The 16016-nt window shown below is 36.9% G+C and overlaps 1 protein-coding gene across 5 annotated transcripts in view; it reads right to left on the bottom strand.

Annotated features, from left to right (window-relative positions):
- The window catches only part of LOC148067008 (adhesion G protein-coupled receptor B1-like), a 112250-nt gene that overhangs the window by 15908 nt on the left and 80326 nt on the right, over positions 1–16016 (bottom strand). For all 5 annotated transcript variants that reach the window (XM_087805457.1, XM_087805461.1, XM_087805459.1 and 2 more), the window contains 5 exons: positions 14596–14698; positions 14134–14284; positions 12423–12492; positions 12251–12317; positions 7548–7633 (listed from right to left, as the gene is read on the bottom strand). In XM_087805457.1, coding sequence (XP_087661583.1) covers positions 7548–7633; positions 12251–12317; positions 12423–12492; positions 14134–14284; positions 14596–14698 — 477 coding nt within the window. The remainder of the gene's footprint in view (positions 1–7547; positions 7634–12250; positions 12318–12422; positions 12493–14133; positions 14285–14595; positions 14699–16016) is intronic.

Here is a 16016-nt window from a genome sequence, read left to right as displayed (position 1 = left end):
AATGATAAGGATTTCTCAGACCACCTCCTAACCTAAAAAACATTTGGGTTTCAGCAGAAACATACTGGTTTACCGTGTAAGACATGGTAGGGAAAGGGATGAATCTTATTCTCTAATAATAATGTGCCATGTAACCAACCGACGGATCAAAGTTTCAACATGTTTTCTAATTTTACACTGCATCTTTACATAAAATCACTATGGTCAGATTGTTAAAAAAAATATTTGGGGACAGACGAGTTGGATAGGAAGCCTGTCACCAGTGAGTGTTTATTGTGGGAACAGCTGATCCCACAAAAAGATCCTTAATGCCTAAGAGCATAGCAACAACAGGGTATAAATACATTTTATTCCAGCCAGAATCTGTCAACCAAGCTGTCTGTAAAGGTGTTCATGAGTCTGAGTACATACAAACCAAGTGCATGTTCTTCTAGTACATCCGAACAATAGCGTGGGAGATACTGTAGCTGCTACTTTTTAGCAATTGCACCTGTGTACAATGTTGCTTATATAACGCTCCATCTGTGAACACATTGGGGTCATTTAGCTAATATTTATATTCCAGTTTTTAACGACATATGAGATTTTGCAGATAATTGCACAAAGAAAATTGAGAGGTTGGTCTAAGCCACCAGAAAACACTGGCAAAAGCATACTATAAAATTCAAAACAGAAAGAGACACATTTGTAGACACATCTATTCAAAATAGAGTGGTTTACAGAATGGGGGATATAGAGAATTGGGAGAACATAAAACCTTAAAAAACCTTGGTCACGGCTCTCAGACAGCAAAAACGGAGAATACATTTTTATTTATTATTATTACTATTGCTGTCAGAACAAAGCTGAAAATCAATTAACTTTGATCTGTAGTTTATTTATAATCTCAAACACATTAATTTCACCTAAAAAAGTTGACGCCCTAAACTTCAATTTTTTCATTACTTATTCATTTAAATTCTGCTGTATTTACGACTAGTCCCGGAGGTGCCTGAAACCTTTATTTTCCACCAGCAAGGGTTGAAAATGAAATGTTCATTCATTCCATCTGTGATGCTAAATCCCTTATGAGGGTCACAGGGGGACTGGAGCCTAAAGAGTCTACATTTCATTGGGTGAGAGGCGGGGGACACCCTGGACAAGAAGATAATTAAACGTTCTTTTGTTTAACTCAAAACAAAATATAAATCAAATCAAACATAAAATATATTTTTTTTAAATCCCTAAATCAACACATCAAAAACTAGTATCATGTAATTCCCGAGATGAATCAACGTCTACTTCAGGGTGTGACTGACCGACCATTGTTTTCATTCTGACGACTCAGGCACAAGAGGACCAATGCAATTTGAATAGAGCTAAATGTATAAATGTAACTGGCTGTAATTAAATGTAATCATTAGCAGCATAGCTCACTCAAGATGAAGTTCAGTATACCCTCATTGTCTCTTCTCCGGTATCGGCAGTCATATGATGAGCTAGTTGCAGAGAAAATGTAGTGTTTGGTAGGTGATGTAGAACAAAACTCACTCTGCAATAGTTGCAGAGCTCTTCTATGAAGACAGAACACAGTCAGAAAACAGTCCACCAACCAGGTATGAATGAAATTGTATAAGAAATGTGACATCCTGTCTAAGGTTTGGCACTAGACACATAAAGGGCTCAGACCTCAGAAAGCCACAGATTTGCTCTGAAATAATGTACTTTTAGGTTTAAATGCCGGGTTTCTTGTTTGTCAGCCACCAGGCAGCTCCGTGCTGTGAGGATGTTTATTTGGTTACCAAATGGTAATCCTCTCCCTTACTACAGGCATTTTTCCCAATGCATTTAAGCATGCTATTGTGGAGCCTTTACTGAAAAAAGCCAGGCATAGACCTGACTGACCTCAGTTATTTCAGGCCTATTTCTAAGCTTCCATTCTTGTCCAAGATCTAAGAGAAGGTGCTCTCCGAGCAGCTATCATTGTTCCTGGATCAGAGCCACATCCATGAGAAGTTTCAGTCTGGCTTCTGCAAACATTCCTCTATGGAGACAGCTTTACTGAAAGTATCCAATGACATCATGATGTCGACTGATTTGGGTAAATACACTGTTCTGGTTCTCTTGGATCTGTCCTCAGCCTTTGACACAGTTGATCACCAGATCCTGCTGAGAAGACTGAGGGATGAAGTGGGACTGTCTGGGTCTGTGTTAGAATGGTTCTCATCATACCTTTCTGGGCGCAGTTTCAGTGTATCTGCCAATCAAATGAGGTCTGAATTAGCGGATCTGTTGTGTGGAGTCCCTCAAGGATCTGTTTTGGGTCCTTTATTATTTTTGCTGTACTTGATTCCCCTCGGTAAAATCATTCAGAGATTCCCTGATGTTTCTTATCACATGTTTGCTGATGACATCCAGCTCTACTGCTGAGTGAAAAGACTTTTCAGTTAAATGTGGAAAAAATGAAACTCTGGTTATTGCGCCTGATAATAAAATTCAGTACGTTGGTGACTTGAGAAAACCCTGAGAGCCGCAAAACCCCTTTGACTTTAAAATTAAATGTCATTCCATAATGTTCACTTTCTCCGTTTCTCTTTATGCTATATATAAATAAACTATAAATAAAACGTTAGTTAGTGATCGTTCACTCAAGATTCAAATTAGTCCCATTTTCTACTCTCATGTCGACTAAAGGTTGGGATTATTTTCCGAGTAATTTTTTTGAGAGTTATGGACAAAAATGTAAGTTCATTTTAATGTAGCGACTGTAGCTCAGTTGTCTTCATCTTCGTCAAAAAGGACACTTAAAAACATCCAAATCCCTCTTTGGTGCTCGTCTGTAACGTCCCTCTCGTATTAAAGCCTCGACTAGAAAAAAATTGATCAGACAAATTATAAACAAGTCTATATTTTAGGCTTGTTTTGAGTGGATAATACGAGGCCATCAGCTTAAATCTCTTATAAAGGCTTGAATAAAAAAGGGGTATGGAAGCATTTGAATGTTTTTAAGTGTCTTTTTGGATGAAGAAGAAGAAAACTGAGCTTCATTTGCTACATTAAAATGAACAAACATTTTTGTCCATAACTCTAAAAAGAACTGATTACTCTAAAAATAATCCCAACCTTTAGTTGACATGAGTAGAGAATATGTGAAATTTGAAAACTTTAAGCATTAAAAATTACCATAACAATGTTTTGTACTCTATATTTACTGCAGTTGCAAACTGAGTCATGGTTGTTTTTTCCTTTCTTATATAAAGGAGTATGTGAATCTGAAGGGTTATTTATATATACATTAATATACATCATAACTGTATCATCATAATCATCATCATTATTATATTACTATTATGACCATCATTTCAACAATGCAGAATACAAAATAAAGGGTAATTAAAAACTAAATGATTTGATAAGACTGAGACAGGTGAGGGAGGGGGAGCGAGGAGTCAGAGTTCTGATGACTGTGAAGAACTAATGCAGCAACACTGAAAAAATTAACAAAAAACAGTTTTTCTCAACTGAGAAAAATCTCTTGTGTTTGTGTCTTCTCGTTTGGACTATTTTAACGGTTTATTTTGTGTCTAAACAAGAAGGATGTGTCTCGCCTGCAGTTAAAACTAAACTCTGCAGCAAGAATTCTAACCCGCTCTAGTAAGAGGACACACATTTACCCGATCTCTGCATATGATCTTTCAGGATCAATTTTAAAATGCTGGGGCCTCAGGTACAGAAGTTCGCTCAACTTCTACTAAATAGGGTCGGACACTCAAATCAAAAAAATCGGGCATTTACAAAAATATTCAGATGTATGAATCTGAACGTACACAGAAATGTTTTTGTACATCTAAATTAAAGAAGAATGAATCGCAGCCTTGTTCGTCCCTTTCCACGCCCTCAAATACATTTAAATAATTTCAATGAACCAGACTGGTTTTTCTCTCCGCAATCAGAAACAAATGAATTTAAACTGGATTAACAGTTTATAATCGTTCATTTAAACATTTCTGACATGACAGTTTAATAAGAATAAAACTGTAAATCATTAACTTTAAGCATTGAGTATTGATTGAAATGAACAAATCATGCAACGGTGTATTTATACTAGTGTGTTTTTAAGGAGATCGCTCCGATCATGTGATCTCTTTAGCAGCTTTCTTTCTGCAGCTTCACTTTGATCAATCTCACATGATGTTGTTTCACAAGAACGTCCGTGACTCTTGTAGAGAAAGTCTTGAAGCATCAGACGCTCATCATTTTGTTCGTTGTATTATAAAACAAGCTCATCATTTCTTGATTCCACATTTTTTCTGAATAGCGTGAAATAGCGGATTAAAATATTCTGTATAAAACGATCTATGTTGTCTTAATAAATACAAATCATCTGTTTGATGAATGAGAACAAATATATTATATTATATATATATAATATAATATATATATATATTTTATAAGTTTGTACATCAAAAGTGATCGTTAATTTAACTTCCGGACCAGAGAAGAGAAATCCTTCCAGACTGTTGCTCCTAAGCTTTGGAACCATCTCTGTGTTTGATGATCTACTGACTCCTTCAAGAAACATCTGTGTTTGATGATCTACTGACTCCTTCAAGAAACATCTGTGTTTGATGATCTACTGACTCCTTCAAGAAACATCTGTGTTTGATGATCTACTGACTCCTTCAAGAAACATCTGTGTTTGATGATCTACTGACTCCTTCAAGAAACATCTGTGTTTGATGATCTACTGACTCCTTCAAGAAACATCTGTGTTTGATGATCTACTGACTCCTTCAAGAAACATCTGTGTTTGATGATCTACTGACTCCTTCAAGAAACATCTGTGTTTGATGATCTACTGACTCCTTCAAGAAACATCTGTGTTTGATGATCTACTGACTCCTTCGAGAAACATCTGTGTTTGATGATCTACTGACTCCTTCGAGAAACATCTGTGTTTGATGATCTACTGACTCCTTCAAGAAACATCTGTGTTTGATGATCTACTGACTCCTTCAAGAAACATCTGTGTTTGATGATCTACTGACTCCTTCAAGAAACATCTGTGTTTGATGATCTACTGACTCCTTCAAGAAACATCTGTGTTTGATGATCTACTGACTCCTTCAAGAAACATCTGTGTTTGATGATCTACTGACTCCTTCAAGAAACATCTGTGTTTGATGATCTACTGACTCCTTCAAGAAACATCTGTGTTTGATGATCTACTGACTCCTTCAAGAAACATCTGTGTTTGATGATCTACTGACTCCTTCAAGAAACATCTGTGTTTGATGATCTACTGACTCCTTCAAGAAACATCTTAAGACATTTTTATTTGTTCAGGCTTTTCCCTGATTCTCTGAGACTCCTGTGTTTATCTCAGTGTTATCTTGACCTTTTAAGTATTTATTTTATTGAGTATTGTTTTGATTGTTTAAGCGCTTTGTGTCCCTGGTCTGGAAACGCGCTCTGCAACTATAATTTACTTACTTCATTACTTTTATTTTTACAGGCTTTTACTTAACTTTGGGGCTGCTGTGTTTGACTCCATGTTATTTTGCCCTTTTAAAGCATGTATTATATCTGTTTATTGTTTTATTTAAGCACTTTGTGAGCCTGGTCTGAGAAAAGCGCCTTTACAAATAATAATGACTTACTTACTTACTTACTTACTTTACAAATAATAATGACTCACTTACTTACTTATAGGAGCTTGGAGACTCGTTAAGATGGATGAAAAAAATGAATGTGACAATCAACAGAGACCGCCTAGGATGGTAACCTGCTCCTCCAGGCTTGTGACTAAAATGATTGTCTTTTAGTTGGACAATAACCTTAAGCACAGTCAAGATATCAAACGAATGTCTAAGACAATGCTGTGACCGACATTCATTGGCCCATAGCAAACCTAAATCAAGTTTGACATCTATGAATCTGAAGAAGGCGTCTCCACTGATTGACTCTCAAGGGCAACTAATGTGTTGATAGACTCGCTTCTAAAGTGGTCTTTGACTCACAGTGTACTCATCAGTATGTGTCTGTTTGCAGGTTACTTTTTTAAAAATTGAAATAGTTACATTAGACACTGTGCTGAAAACCCTTTGTTTTTCCAGTCGAGTGTCAAGGTTTGATCCCGGAAGCCTCCACTTCCAAGGGACTCGTCTTACAAACAAAGCAGATGATTACAGCTGCTGATGGAAGAGTGAAACCCATTATTACGTCTTAATGGGCTTCACTCTCATAACCTCTCATTCGCCAAGATTTCAGGCTGTGGAGAACTTCATAAGGCAATAACTTAAAAACGGAGCATTTTCATGATGAGAAAATGACTGCATCTTGAAGACTTAAACATTTAAAACTTGTGCGCAAGTCAGGAGATTTGAAAGAATGTGTTTCCCTTTATGAGGTATAATAAAAGTTTTGTGGGAAATGTAACAAATTCAAATTGGAAGCTCAAACTATTTATACTGTGTTCACTATATATAATTATTAATACTCAATTACAAATGTATCAGCCACATACACTGATACACTGTTTTCAATTATCAGTAAATCAAAGTGTAATCAACATCCTGGTCCCGCTCTACTCCACTGACAACCACAGACGATAAGTGTCAAGAGATGGAATGATGCTGCAGCATTTATCCAACTGTTTTTTCTGGTTTCACTGCAGTGGATAACAAACAACAAATAAATGATTTTCTGCCCACAAATGTTTGCGTATCTCCAAAGTGTAAAATTTACAAAAAGAAAATAGTGGCAACTGACCAATCAGTAGCTGACTCTGAATGAGCTTCTGTCGACACATTTTTGCACATTTAAGTAACACAAATCCAAATATGAAAGTGCATGCTTTTCTATTCTATTTTATGAATCAGAGATCAGTGTATTGAAAGGATTCCCTTGCACTTTTTTTCAAATGATACTAGATACTGTTTTGAATTTTCAATTTTGCATGGGTTCTTGTTGGCAATTTTTTCAAATACTGTTGTTTTACATTTACATCACGGTTGTCAGAGTGTACATCAAATTATTTTAGACTGTTAATTATTCGCCAACAAATGAAATGCAATTAAGTCATAGGAATATACTGATGACTACTGCGGACTTGTGCTGACAATCTTTTCTGCGGATTCCGAACAATATCTGCTCCCGTTTACTTGAATAAACACATATATAAAGACAGTTATAGTTACATTTAAGCCACAGAAATGAAAAGCAACACTTCAAAACAAAGGCCAGCTGGAGGAAAACACATTGAAAACTAAATAATGAAATGAGTCACCATCTTGCTCCAAGCGAGCAGGACCAATAACCAGACTTTGATTGCTTTTCCCACCTCTTCAATTTTTATTGCCATAGACTTAAAACTGCTAATTTAATAATTTAAATTTGGGTTCACCTGGAGGGATTGTGCCATTTAAATGTGTCAACTGTCACTATAGCCGACCGTTTTCCAGATTGTATCCAGGCCTATTAGGATTGTCCCTCAACCCTTGATGGAGATCTTAGCTTCAGGCTGGTTATGGGTCACAGTTAAAATGGAAGTGTGGTATGAGGCATACCCCGCCCTTTCCTTTAGTTTCATATCAGTAATGCCATCTTTGGACACCAGTTTGTTAAATACGAGAATCCCAATAACCATGTTAACCTGCAGAAAGAGAGAAGAGAAGAAATGTTAAATCCGAGACATCAATCATACATTTGTCTACAGTACATTGTAAAGAGCCAAAAGACAGGCACTTACTACCCACTTTTTAAGGTTAAAAACTTTACTAAAGGGTCTGAATTTAATTCAGATAATGCTGAATGAATAAAAACAATAATAATATAACCATATACTTATTTATCAGCTATTTAAAATGTATAAGACCTTCTTTTTTTTTAATGTGCTGTGTAGTTAGGCTAATTTTAGTCAAATAATGAATACTGTGGATAGGAAACATATATAGGCTCAGAAGACAATTTAAATATTATTTTTTTTCAAAGAGTTTCTATGCTAGGGTTGTCACAAGAAACGGTCAATTAGGTACCAGCACACGAAATACAACAATATCAGCTTTTTTTGGTACCTTTTTTAGATACCATTTCCCCCTGGCCTATAATTTCGTTGATGATGTCAACGATGTCACACGTCGCAAACACTAAGATCTTGTTAAAAGCTTAAACCACGCAAAAACATTGGCTTTTTGCTATCTTATATTAACAAAAGGATGCAAGTGACTTTAACCCCAACAGAATCTGTCTGGGGGTGCATGTAACGGCGCTGCTGATTGGCCGGCGGAGCCGTCAGATGAAGCCCGGATACATCCTGTTGGAGGGAAAGTCACGTTTCTCTTCAGACCAGGAAGTGACAGATGGACGGATGCTTGGAAAATTGTCTGATTGACAACCAAAAAATTATGAATATAAATATTTAATGTGTTGTAGAAAGTGTTCCTCAATAGCTCAGTTGACGTTCTGTTATTCATAAAACAAGCTTTTAAAAAGACGTTTGCGATTGCAGAGTGTGACATCATCATGTAGGAAGTGTCCGGACCGAAATAGTAGGGCAGACCAATGTATTTGGTATATACACCATTATGATTATTATTATAAATAAACCTGCCAATCGGATTTACATTTAAATCTGGATTAAAGGCGGATGACTGTAGCCAAGAGTCAATATAAAAATATGAAGTGGTTTGTTTTTATTATACCTTAAGGCTGCTCATAAGCACTGTTTGGATGAATAATAGATAAAGCTTATGTATTTATTTACACACTCCTAAGACAACAATGTTATCTTTTTTATCTCTGCTCATCACCCTGTTTAGATGTAAAATATTTTTTCATTCTATTATTTATTTGCACATTTATAAGACAAATGTGTTGTTATTACACTTTAGAGCTGCTCAACACTGTTTAAGGGATTATATAAGTTGTTTTTTGCATCTATATGGAAAAAAATGTGTACGTAGAATGATTGATTGATTTCTTTATTTAATAGAGTTGTGTAATTCAAAGTAAAGGCTTCTTTTTTTGAACATCGTAATGAAAAGTATTTGAAAAAACAACTGGTATTGGTATCATACTGAAGCACTGAGACCTCAAAAAAGATTCTGATGCCGGGACGCATTTGTGATTAACCATTTAATTGTTCATAGAAAAAATTAATGCATGAATAAGATCGTCCCAAATGTAATCAAATTAAAGTTTGGTTGATTTCTTTTTTTAAACCTACTTTTGAAATTGTTAGTTGGTTCAGAAAAAACAGTTCATATAGTCTTGGGTGTTTTATGGACAAATACAGTTACTTAGTAAAGTTTAATAGTAAAAATTAGTAAAAATTGTTGTTTCTTTTTATGTTCCAGCTAGGGCTGGACGTTATCGATAGAAAATATCAATATCGCGATATTGGCACGTGCGATATGCATATCGAAAACATGTGCGATAAATTATAATTTTTCATTGATCAATCAATCAGTCACATCAAGCTTTTATTAAATGCGCACTTCGATCAATCAGTGTCACGTTCTGTAAAGTTGTCAATTTGTACTTCTATGTCTCGTTGTTGTTTACGTCTCCGTCTGTCTGTGAACTGAGCGGCGCAGCTTGCTAGGCTCGGTTGTTATAACGACGGTTCTTCCTGGTGCGCTGACTTGGCACGTCTCAATATATAAGCGGAAGTAGGACTAACTTATGAGCGCTACTCAAACACTAGTGATCCAGTCACTCATCCCTATCAGCCACCTTTGTTAAAGCTACATATTTTAAGTACTTTTCATCTCGTCTCAGTTGTATTCAGGGTTCTTATTTTTAATCGCGGAACTTCCAACCAAGTGTAAACCTGTCCGTCTTCGCCGTATGCTAACGAGCTAAGTTGTTAGCATCATTTATAAAGTGTTATGTGTGCGTGTACAAGTATCACAAAACTGAGTGTTATACATGTCGGCACCAAAGCTCGGAAATAAACAAATGGGGAATATTGCATCGTTTTCCTTCTCTAAACCCCCGGACCTTCACTACTGTGCTGTGGCACACTAGTGTGCCTTGAAAGATCGTCAGGTGTTCGTGGGAAAATATCAAATTTTACTTAATTAGTCAAAAACATTATTTATCTGCAAATAAAAGAGAAGAGAGCTGAGATTTGCTGCTCTGTATGTCAATCAAATGGTTATTGGACCGATTGGTTGATGTGCAGTCTTAAAAATAGATCTACATATTTTTTAACATTTTTGGTGGTGGTGTGCCTCATGATTTTTTTCAATGGAAAAAGTGTACCTTGGCTCGAAAAAGGTTTAAAAACACTGCCCCTACACTACTTGCTCCTGCGTGCGGGTGAAGTAAAAATATCGATATCGCAATTCAAGACACCAATATCAAATATCGCACATATTTCCAATAATGTGCAGCCCTAGCTCCAGCTATTTTAATAAGGCACATAATAATATTTACATGTAAATAACATATAATAACATAATTTACATGTAAACCATACCAATGTATGATTTACATGTAAATTATTGTTTTATAGATCTAAACTTAACAAATACATGACACTCTATGAAAACATGTTTAAATTGAAAGAGAAGTGGAAGTCTAAAGCTCTAATAATCATTCGTTTTGCACATTTACACATTTGCCATTTGGATGGATGGATGGATGGATGGATGGATGGATGGATGGATGGTGGATGGTGGATGGTGGATGGATGGATGGATGGATGGATGGATGGATGGATGGATGATGGATGGATGGATGGATGGATGGATGGATGGATGGATGGATGGATGGATGGATGGATGGATGGATGGATGGATGGATGGATGGATGGATGGATGGATGGATGATGGATGGATGGTTGGATGGATGGATGGGTGGGTGGGTGGATGGATGGGTGGGTGGATGGATGGATGGATGGATGGATGGATGGATGGATGGATGGATGGATGGATGGATGGATGGATGGATGGATGGATGGATGGATGGATGGATGGATGGATGGATGGATGGATGGATGGATGGATGGATGGATGGATGGATGGATGGGTGGATGGATGGATGGATGGATGGATGGATGGATGGATGGATGGATGGATGGTTGTATGGATGGATGGATGGATGGATGGATGGATGGATGGATGGATGGATGGATGGATGGATGGATGGATGGATGGATGGATGGATGGATGGATGGATGGATGGATGGATGGATGGATGGATGGATGGATGGATGGATGGATGGATGGATGCATGGATGCATGGATGGATGATGGATGGATGATGGATGGATGGATGATGCATGGATGGATGGATGGATGTATGGATGGATGGATGGATGCATGGATGGATGGATGGATGGATGGATGGATGGATGGATGGATGGATGGATGGATGGATGGATGGATGGATGGATGGATGGATGGATGGATGGATGGATGGATGGATGGATGGATGGATGGATGGATGGATGGATGGATGGATGGATGGATGGATGGATGGATGGATGGATGGATGGATGGTTGGATGGATGGATGAATGGAAGGATTGATGGATGGATGGATGGATGGATGGATGGATGGATGGATGGATGGATGGATGGATGGATGGATGGATGGATGGATGGATGGATGGATGGATGGATGGATGGATGGATGGATGGATGGATGGATAGACAGACTTCATAGAAGCAAACATAATACTTACAGCTTCTCTGACTTCTAATATAATACAGTGGAGCTTCCCTGAAACTAAAAGGATTGAAAACACCTTCCAGGTGTGATGAGTCTCTTTTAAGTATCACCCGATGTCCATATTCTTATACTGTCCAGTGAAAGAATGAATAACCAGCTCACTCTGCTGAGATTGGAGCTAAACGTGGTCCTTGGCAGGTTACTGTATATTTACTGCTTCACCTGCAGTTAAATTAGGAGCTTTAGGATAATGTTGTATTCATTTAAAATTGGGTGAGATTTTTGCAGAGGTTTTTGAGTGGAAAGATTATCTAAAAAATATGTGGCTGTAACTAAACAGTAAACAAGCAGGCATGAGAAGTGTCATTATTCGAAAACTTAATTGTATGTATAGACAATTTTTCAAGTCATTTGACGAGTGTGTGAAGCATTTTTTGTGATGATAACATTTTCACTAAAGTAAATTAAATGTATTAATGATAACATTCCTATAAATATTGTTTCTTCTTTGTCATAATTATAAGATATTTTGTTTCCCAGCCCTTGAATCATCCAAAAGTGTAAAGGAGTGGAGAGACGAGAAAGAGAAATACCAGCACAACAGTGGCAGCAGGTCCAACAAAGGCATATAAAAGCCCTCCTTCCAGTGAGAGCCAGCAGCTGGTTTAGAGGAAAGTAGGGGAGATTGAGGAAAGGAAATTTAATTTGATGGCAATTTTAAGATTGACTCAAACGGTCAGTAAGATGGTAACAGAGCACACTTACTAGCTGGGCGTCCCGTATCCCTTTGCTTTGGTGAAACCAACCGAGATAGCCACCACCAGAGCTGGGAGACCTACAAAGAGATGGGAAATTAGACTTTACTCAAGACCACCTCAGCAAGTGTCAAGATGGACCAAATCAAGATAATTATATTCTCGAGAGTGTTCACTATGCCTATAAAAAGGAAGCGGAAAAATAATCACAGTCGATTATCTTATGGCCTGGAGGGCAAGATGAAGGAAACAATTTTTTTTTTCCTGCAGTGTATTCCGTTTTAAGGGTTGTGGGGGTGCTGGAGCCTATCCCAGTTCCCTTGGGCAAGAGGCAGGGGAACCCCCTCAACTAACAGGTTGCCAGTCTGTCCCAGGCACACAGAGAAATACAACCATTCACACACGCACTCATACCTACGTCTGTTTGAAGATCGAATTTCAAGGCTCAGAAAGAAAAATCTGCAATTTTGCAGAATGATCATTATTTGAACTTGATTTTAAAAAATGCGATCGGGTCCGATTTTATTGTATTTAATTTTAATTGGATTTTTGGACCAGTGTCTCAACAAGATGAAATAACATGTAGTATCAGCGTCATAATCCGAACTCTTCAAACCTCCGTATGACCAGAACTTGAAACAACACACAGTGTAGTGATTTGATAACACAAGAAAAACGTGTCTATTATATTGATGGCGGCTCTTGTTTTCAACACTTTTACATCCTGACATTGGTTCGCATATTTGAATTGAGATGTGTTGCTGCTGGTGTGTCTGTGAGTGTGTGTCTGTGTGTGTTCACACTACAACGTTTATCACCTCGTACAATCACACATATTTTAATTATTTATTTTCATGTTATTTTGTATCACTGTAGATTTATTTTAATATGATCATTAAAAATGAGCTCGAAGAAAAGGGTAGAATGACTGACCAGTATTTTAACTATTCTTTACTCTGCACTGAAGTTTGTGTGATTTATTATTGACTTATATATATATTAATGTTTACACCACACTTTCCAAAGTATTTGCAGTAAATATATTATGTTTGTTTACAAGTTTAATTAAGGTAACTAAATAAACCTCCATGTATTTCAATGTATGCTTAATTTGCCTTCATCTTAAAAATGGCTTCATAACTTTATCTTAACAATCACAAAGAAATATAAAAATATATACATTTATTGTATTAGAAAAAATGCATTAAAGGACATAAAATTATTGCATATTTAATCACCATTACAATATTTGGGAAAATAATTCAATAATCATTCAGACCTAGTACTAGTTCTAGATCTTTAATTGTATATGTATGATTGTATACAATGTTTTCATTTTTGCTCAAGCTGTAACATGAAAATACATAAGTATACTCGCTGTTTGATGGAGTCTACTGACTGTTGTAGTAACACAAGGGAGAGGGGGATGAAAGACCAGTTACTTATCAGGGAATGATAACTTTGATGCAGAGGAGGATCTATGAATGTGAATTAAAAGTAAAGTGAGAGAATAAAGAGTGACTGTAATGTTATGGGTTACAAAGCTATATATAATGTAAATGTAAGCATCATTCGGTTGAAAAGGAGGTCGTAGTATGGAGGTTTATGTATTTGCAGATATTATTTTCAAACACGTTTTTGACATTCTGCAATTTTGCAGAACCCTGAAAAAAATGTCTACCACTGTAAATGCTTAGTTCATTTGAGATTTAGACACTCACCCCAACCTAGGCACAGAAAGCGCTTCCGGATTATTCTGTTCCTCAGGCGGCCTGTGACAGCCATGTACGACTGCCAGGCCTCAGTTAGCACCCAACAGAACGAGGAGAGGAAAAAGAAATGTAGAAATGCAGCAATCGTAGTGCATAAAATCTGGGGGAAAAAAGAGAAATATAAGGTGAAGAAAATGAACACAATGTTTACCCTTTGAGCAAGAACACATTGAAATATTTATATTTCATTTTCACTTGCTGTATAGTGACAATAAAAACTTCTGAATCATGAATCTTGTGAACTGACACAAGAAACTGCGATTCATTGCAACAACAGCAGTGATTGTTGTTTCTACATTTTAAACAAATGTGTTAGCTTGTCATTGTATTAACTATTAAACATTGAAAGTATCATCAAAAAGATAGGTAAGGGTTGTTAATAGGTTTATGTCCAGGTGTGTGTCCACCTACTTTGTTTCTTGTCTGCGTCTGTCCGATTAGAATTAAAGCATTCGATGAGATGATTGAAAGGCAGAAGTTAATGAGGATGACAGAGCGCTCTGAGCGGATGTACCTGTGATAGAGATAAAAAAAGAACATTGGTATAACAACAGAATAGTGGTTCTACAGTTCAGTACACAGTCATTAATTGTTTGTATAAACAAGAAGGAGACGTCTCGCCTAAAGTTAATACAAAACTGCAGCGAGAATTTTGACCTGCTCTGGTAGAAGAACTCACATTTCCCTGATCCTTCAAACTCTTCACTGGCTGCCAGTTTCTTTCAGGATCATTTTAAAATTCTTGTTCTTACTTTCATATCTATTCATGGTCAGACCTTCCATCAGTGATCTGATCCAGACTTACACCCCAGCTCGGGCTCTGAGGTCTGTGGATCAGAATCTACTGATGGTTCCTGAACTTCCGGACCAGAGGAGAGAAATCCTTCCAGACTGTTTCTCCTAAGCTTTGGAATCATCTCTGTGTTTGATGATCTACTGACTCCTTCAAGAAACATCTCTGTGTTTGATGATCTACTGACTCCTTCAAGAAACATCTCTGTGTTTGATGATCTACTGACTCCTTCAAGAAACATCTGTTTGATGATCTACTGACTCCTTCAAGAAACATCTGTGTTTGATGATCTACTGACTCCTTCAAGAAACATCTGTGTTTGATGATCTACTGACTCCTTCAAGAAACATCTGTGTTTGATGATCTACTGACTCCTTCAAGAAACATCTGTGTTTGATGATCTACTGACTCCTTCAAGAAACATCTGTGTTTGATGATCTACTGACTCCTTCAAGAAACATCTGTGTTTGATGATCTACTGACTCCTTCAAGAAACATCTGTGTGTTTGATGATCTACTGACTCCTTCAAGAAACATCTGTGTTTGATGATCTACTGACTCCTTCAAGAAACATCTGTGTTTGATGATCTACTGACTCCTTCAAGAAACATCTGTGTTTGATGATCTACTGACTCCTTCAAGAAACATCTGTGTGTTTGATGATCTATTGACTCCTTCAAGAAACATCTGTGTTTGATGATCTACTGACTCCTTCAAGAAACATCTGTGTTTGATGATCTACTGACTCCTTAAAGAAACATCTGTGTTTGATGATCTACTGACTCCTTCAAGAAACATCTTAAGACACTTTTATTCGTGCAGGCTTTTCCTTTGATTTTCTGGGACTCCTGTGTTTGTCTTATGTGTCTTGGCCTTTTAAAGTATATATTTTAACTGTATTGTTTTGATTGTTAAAGCGCTTTATGACCCTGGTCTAGAAAGGCGCTTTACGAACAACCATTACTTACTTACTTATTTACATACTTAAGAATGTATATTCAGTTACTTATACATCTTGAGTGGAAAACGTTTTTTTTAG

The sequence above is a fragment of the Callionymus lyra genome, chromosome 13 (genome assembly GCF_982586985.1).
Source record: "Callionymus lyra chromosome 13, fCalLyr1.hap1.1, whole genome shotgun sequence".
NCBI lineage: Eukaryota > Metazoa > Chordata > Actinopteri > Syngnathiformes > Callionymidae > Callionymus > Callionymus lyra.
The sequence above is the reverse complement of the archived record's forward strand: the minus strand, read 5'-3'. Positions and strand labels throughout refer to the sequence as shown.